The sequence below is a fragment of the Penaeus monodon genome, chromosome 44, assembly GCF_015228065.2.
Source record: "Penaeus monodon isolate SGIC_2016 chromosome 44, NSTDA_Pmon_1, whole genome shotgun sequence".
Classification (NCBI taxonomy): domain Eukaryota; kingdom Metazoa; phylum Arthropoda; class Malacostraca; order Decapoda; family Penaeidae; genus Penaeus; species Penaeus monodon.
The window spans coordinates 3,067,289-3,074,788 of NC_051429.1; the positions used below are offsets into that span (position 1 = coordinate 3,067,289).

The 7,500-nt window shown below is 27.7% G+C and overlaps 1 protein-coding gene across 1 annotated transcript in view; it reads right to left on the reverse strand.

The window, feature by feature from the left end:
* LOC119568522 (heat shock 70 kDa protein-like) overlaps nucleotides 1–7,469 on the reverse strand; it is a 36,761-nt gene extending 29,292 nt beyond the window's left edge. Inside the window, 3 exon segments of the mRNA XM_037917059.1 lie at nucleotides 6,985–7,126; nucleotides 7,263–7,323; nucleotides 7,461–7,469. Coding sequence (XP_037772987.1) covers nucleotides 6,985–7,126; nucleotides 7,263–7,323; nucleotides 7,461–7,469 — 212 coding nt within the window.
* Between the last annotated feature and the right edge of the window lie 31 nt (nucleotides 7,470–7,500).

The window sequence follows — 7,500 nt, forward strand, 5'->3', positions numbered from 1 at the left end:
ATATATATATATATAACTATACATATACATATATTTATATATATTAAATAATAATAATATTTTATATATTTTAAATAAATATATATGGATATTAATTTTTAAAATATATAATATTTCATATACATTACAAAATATATAAAATTTTATAGATATATATAATTTTTATATATATATATATATATAATATATTATATATATGTTGGTGTGTGTGTTGTGTGGTGTGTGTGTGTGGGGGTGTGGGGTGTGTGTGTGTGTGTGTGTATTTTATATTTTATATTTAAAATATATATATATTTTAATTTTAATATTAGATACTATATATATATTTTAATATTTTAAAATATATATTTGACACATGTATATATGTGTTTTTTTTTTATATATATCGGGTTATCTATTTCAAAATATATATATATTTATATAATAAAAATATATATATTTTATATATGTATAATATATATAATATATAATTTTATATATTTTATTATATATATATGGTGTTGTGTGTGTGTGTGTGTGTGTTTTTGTGTGTGTGTGTTTTTGTGTGTGGGGGGGACCCAAACCATACACCCCAAACATGTTATATATATTTTATATATAATATAATATATATAAAATATAATATATAAAATAAAATATATTTCCACACAAAAAACACACACACACAACATATAAAAAAATAAATATATGCATGTATACATATATTATATTAAAAACTAATGTAACATGCATATATGTTTTATGTATGTTATTGTTTTTGGTGTGTGTGTGGGTGGTGAAAATATTTATATATATATTTTATATAATATATAATATTATATATATATACAAAAAAATTTTTAAATAATTTTAAATATTATATATATATAATATATATATATACCCTGGTTTTGTGTAGTGGGGTGTACACACACACACACAAACCCCACCAAACACAAAACACACACACACCACACACACACACACACCCCAAAATATCTATATATATTAAAATAATATATAAAATCTATATATAAAATATAGATATATATATTTTAGCATGATATATCGATATTATACACACATATATACATTTTGTCAAATTATATATATATATATTTTATATTTTATAATATAAATTTTATAAAAAATTAACATATATAATTTTATTTTTATATATATATATTAAAAAATTTTTTATATAATATAAATATATTAAAAATTTCTTTTGTATTATAATTTTTAAATATATTATATATATTATATATTATAAAATTTTATATATAAAATTTTAAAAAAATTTTTTAATATATATAATTGGGAAAAAATAATATATTTTATAAAATATATATAATATATATAATATAATACTATATATATAATATATTTTTTAATATAAATTATATAATATATAATAAATATATATATATTTTATATTTTATTATATATATTTTATATAATATTTTATATATATTTTGGGTATACTTTTATCTTATATATGCATATATATATTTCATATACATATACAAGTATATCTATATATATATAATATATATTATATATATAATATATATATATATATAGTATACACACACATATTGATTATATATATATATATATATTATATTAATATATATTATAATTAATATAGATATGACTCTATATATCTATACTATATATATATATATATATATTATATATATATGGTAGATATATAATATAGATATCTATATATATAATATATATATATACTAGATATATATATATATAATATTCTATATCTATATATATATATATTATATAATATATATATATATATATATCTATAGATATATATAAATAATATATATATATATCATATATATAGATATATATATATATCCATAATATCTATAGCTATATATAAATTTATACATACAGATATAACTTCATCTATAGATATAATTATATATGTACAACCACACACAGACACACACACACACACACAACGACACAGACACACACACACACCACACACACACACACACACATATACACAAACCACACCACACACACCACACACACACCACACTACCCACACACAGGCACTAATATATATATATATATATATATATATATATATATATTATATATATATATATATATTATATTATACATACACAACACATACACACACACACACACATCACACACACACACACACACACACACACACACGCATATAGAATCTATATAGGTATATAATATATATATATATATATATATATAGATATATATATATATATATATATATATAATGGTATATAATATATAATAATATATAATTATATATAATTATATTATATATACATATATATAATCTATATGTGTGTGTGTGTGTGGTTGTGTGTGTGTGTGTGTGTGTGTGTGTGTATGTGTGTGTGTGTGTGTGTGTATATATATATAAATTATATATTATATGATAATTTATATATATATATATATATATATATATATGTAATATATATATATATAATATATATATATATAAGTAATATATATATATATATATATATATATATGGCAATGGTATATATTAATTATACGTATGTAAGTTATATATAGTAAATATATATGTGTATATAATACATATCTATATACATGTAATATATAACAATGTATATATTATATATATATATATATACTATATATATTATATACTCAAGAAAGAGAGAGACGAACCACAAACATTATCACCACTTCCGCGAACGGCAACATACCCTCCTGGATTCACTTACGCGAACAACAACTTTCCCTTCCGGATTCATGTTACGCGAACGGCAAGGTTCCCTTCCGGATTCATGTTATGCGAACGACACTTTCCCTCTACTTCACAGAGACGTCGAGATTGTTTCTTCTTTTTTACAACGTAAGATATTTAATAGTAATAGATATGAATAGTTTAATAGAGTTTCATTGTAAAAATAATAGAGTTATAGGAGTAGTAATAGTATTGTATATCGATATAGTAATAAATTGTAATAATATATAAAGTAGTAGTAATAGTAATCAAAGTATTATAGTAGTTGTAGTAGTATAATGGTAATCGTATATGTATATTAGTAGCAGTTTCATTGTAATAGTAATAGTAGTAAAGAAGTAGGAGACGTATATACTAAAAATACTATAGTAGTAGTAGTAGGGGTATTACTTGTTACTAGTAGGAGTATTAATATAATAGCAATAGTATATTTATTATAAATATATTAGAAGTAGTAGTAATCATGTTATATAGTATAACATCAGTAGTAGGTTGTCTCATTGGTAATAGTATTATAGTAATTGTATAATAGTAATATATAGTAGCAACATGATAACAATATGTAATTATTATGATATTATTATTAATGGTAGAGTAAATCACAGCAAATAATAGTAAAGTTATAGTAGCAGTATAGTAGTAATAGTAATATTAGTAATAGCAGAAGTAGTATGGAAGTAGAATTTAGTAGCAGTTGTAGTAATCGTATAAGCGTAGTCGTAGTACTAGTGAATAGTAATAGTATATAGTAGTAGTAGTATAGTTGTGTAGTGATAGTAATACAAGTATAATAGTAGTAGTTGTAGTAGTAATCATATATAGTTAATAGTAGTAATAAACAGTAGTATTAGTAATAGTAATTAATAGTATAAGCCGTAGTAGTAATTGTAATATAATTGCATAATAGTCTAATAGTCTATGATAATAATCACAAAAGCCATAACAGGAACAATCGAAGCTCGCATTTTATTTATCTGCATTCATTCCTTCAGGAAAGGAAAAATAGATTGCAATATAAAGGAGAGAATTATAGAAGAATAGAGAGGGAAACAGGAAGGGAAAGGGGAGAAGAAAGAATATGAGAAGAAAAAAGGGGGAAGTAGGAATAGATTGAGAAAATAAAGAGGAAGAACACAGGGTAAGACAAATAACAGTAACTATGGGGAGATAACGGAAATGGAATAAACAGATCAATGGAAAGGAGTGGAAGAAGAGATGAGAGAGAGATAGAGACAGATAGATAGCTAGATTATAGCTAGAGAAGAGAGAGAGAAAAGAAGAGAGTCGGCAGGAGATGGAAGGGCGAAGAAGCAGAGAAATAAAATAGACAAAGAGAGAGAAAAGAGAGAGAGAGAGAGTAGATGGTTCTTTATTTGAGATTTTCGAATGGTTTTGTGAGAAGGAAAAGAGAGAGGCAAAGGGAGCACTTGTTGCCTTTGTGGGGCGACGGGCAGAGGGAGTGGACGACGGAAATAAGAAAAAGAAATAATGTCAATAAGCAAGACAAATTACTGAAAATGCGCCATACTACAGTGTATGAGCATAGGCATAAAGTCAGAAATGACCCAAAATTGTGTCTGTGACCACATTTTGTATACCTCACTTACTTGGTCTTTACTCATATGTTTTTAATTATGTATAACTCATTAATTAGTCTTTCGGCTGGTTAAGACATTACCTTAGATAATTATTTAGAGAGATGATATTTTATTTTTCTTAACAACGATGATACGTTTTAATTTTACTATTTTTTGTATCAGGTGCTATATACGTTTACATTATTACCTAAGATAAAGAACGTGTAAATATTCGAGTCTAACCCTACAAAGTTCAGTTTTCTTTCTTTTGTTTTCCCCCACAAGGCATTCTCTTTAATTAGATGTTCCGCAGTTATATTTCACGTTGCTTATTAGCTCCGGGCTGAGTACATTGGTAACTGTCGGCCTCTCGTCTAAGGGGTCGCGGTTCGCGTCCCGCCCAGGTAGCGCGAGATTGCAATTGTCGCTGGAGGTTCACTGCTGTGGGCTGGCACACACGGCGGGTAAGGACTAGGTTTCAGCCGAGTCAGCATCATCTGACTCCACGTGAGGCGGTCGGCATTAGTCGCCAGGCCGGCTCCCCATCATATCATAGCCCGGGCGAGGCTAAGCTTCGCATATCGGACTTATCCTTTATCTTGTTGCTTATTATATTAAGGTTCTATAATGGATATTTTAATGAAGGAAACCAATTATAGATTAATTTTTGTCTGGAGAATTTAATGTAGTTCCTTTAAATTATGCATGTATGCTTAAGATGAAACCACTATGCTGTAATAATATGTTACCTGGTAGATGTTACAATGTTTAAGAATATACGTGTTAAACCCGATATTATAGTCATACCAGAGAGAGAGATAAGAAACAAGTGCCTGGTAGATGCTCGAAAGAGGTTAGTAAAATTCTTGTAATACAGAAGTAAGAAGAACATTCAGCTGTGCTAATATCAATGATAAAATTGTAAATACTTAGACCTGATTACGAAACAATAACAAAGTAATCATTTGAGAACAATTGGAAAATCATGTAATAGCATATCTTTCTTCACAGCTAGTGCTGACACTGCATCTTGGATACGCATTCAGATGTTTTTCTCTGGTATTATAAATGGGATTTAAAACCCATTCATGGATAAGTGTTATTGAAGTTTATAATATAATAATGCTATCTATGGGCTACATTAGGGTTTTCCATAAATAGAATATAATTATAAATATCAAACTACTCAGTATGGTATCTAAATGGCATGAATCTACGCAATTGTTTTGTTTGTCAAAAGATATTAGTTTAATATTGAAACTTTTGTTTTATCATTCCTAAATAGACCATTGTTTCTTTTTTTTTAAGATGGTTTTTGTGTTTTTGTTGTTTTTTGTTGTGTTGCTTCATGAGAAGTTTCTTGGAGAGATGCCTAGAGTGGAATCAGATGCCGTCCTTAGGAATCCTCTGACTGATACGTGAAGAAATAAGGAATTTGAGGAAATTCTGTACAGACAAATGATTCAAAGAAGGAAGACCTAAGAGAAGACAGTTATACTACACACATTAGTGGAGAGTGGACTTCTATGTCCAATTAAGGTTTTTTTAGTTGTACAAGTTTAATGTTTATAAATTCAATATATCAGAAAGTAAGATTATCAATTGTGTTTGATATTACCCTTGCTGTCAGTTATAACCTCTACAAGACTGAAATTAGATCATCAGTAACCTCTTATTGATTATTATATTTTTATAGTGTGGGTTCATCAAGAGTATGACTCTGGTAATGATACAGGAGAGCTCACACTTAACGTTAATTAATAGTGCCCCCTCTAGATAAAGCCCAAGTGGATTTCCCAGTAGAAAGGGAAATAGTGGCTTTGACCATAGAGAGGAAGGAGTGGGCACAATACACAAGCACTCTGGCAATGGTCAACAATATTCGCTTCAAAGAAATAGAAGCTCGGGTTTTGTTCCTTGTTTGTTTTGTGGTGTATCTGCGATTTGCCCAGATTATTTTTAGGCATATTGCTGTTGCTTTAACATTTTCATTATGACTCTTAAGATGAATGTTGCGATAAGACCCTAGTGACTGCCCCTAATGAGGCTCCTCTGTCCTAGTGGCGCTCCAGCAAAAGCCAATGAAGGAGGGTAAATGTTCAGAACAGGACTCTGGCCAACATTCTTGGGGGATCCCGTGGGGAATTGGTGGCTTTTGTAGCAGGCAATTTAGAGAGAAAAAAAATAAAGAAAATGTAAAATCCAAGCCAAATATCATAGTTTGTTAGAAATGTAGAAGTAGATAAACTTTAACGAAGGTCCAGACACAGAGGATTCCATGCAGGGTTGTGTGAATGAAAGTAGTAAATGAACGATAAATGTATAGATAAATATATAATGTATAAATAAATGTATAAATCTATCATGAATAAATGTATAATGTATAAATGTATAATTGTATAATGTATAAATGTATAATTGTATAATGTATAAATGTATAAACATATAAATGTATAATCATATAAACTACCACCACCAAAAAAAAAAAAAGTATATATATATAAACTACCCCAGAGACTGCCATATGAACCAAAGGCCTTACTATCACAGGGGTTTATCCCCTTGATCCCTCCCATTTGTCTGATTCGCTTTTTTTCCCCCATTGGGGAACCCAGCCCCAGTGCTCACCTCCAATCATGCACTGTGTATTTAGAGATATTTAATTGGTTTACCGGATGTTTCCATGTGAGTGTGAGCTGGGAAGTGACGAACCCTGAGCATACTTCTCTGGAACCTGGCTTTTGTGTTTGACTGAAGTTTGTGAAATCCACTGAAAGTGCATATGTTTTATAAGAGATTTTGCGAATAATGGGTCCATGACATAATGTATACACAAACCACCAACACAATCCATGATGTGTTGCTGCACTGTTAAGATGTTCACTGCAACATGATGAAGGCTGGACCTTGGTCGAGGACAGCTGACTTAGTCGGAAGGCTGACTTGGTCAAGGAAGGCTAGACTTGGCTGAGTCGATGGAGATGGATTATGGTTTTTGTATTTTCCTCAAATTGTTTTGGCTTTTGCTGATTACTTATATATTAATTTCTTGATTAACAATTAATCAATCAATTTATTATAGGTTTGTTTTTGTGATTACTTACAAATATCATAATTTCTTTATTTTATCTCAATGATTATCAA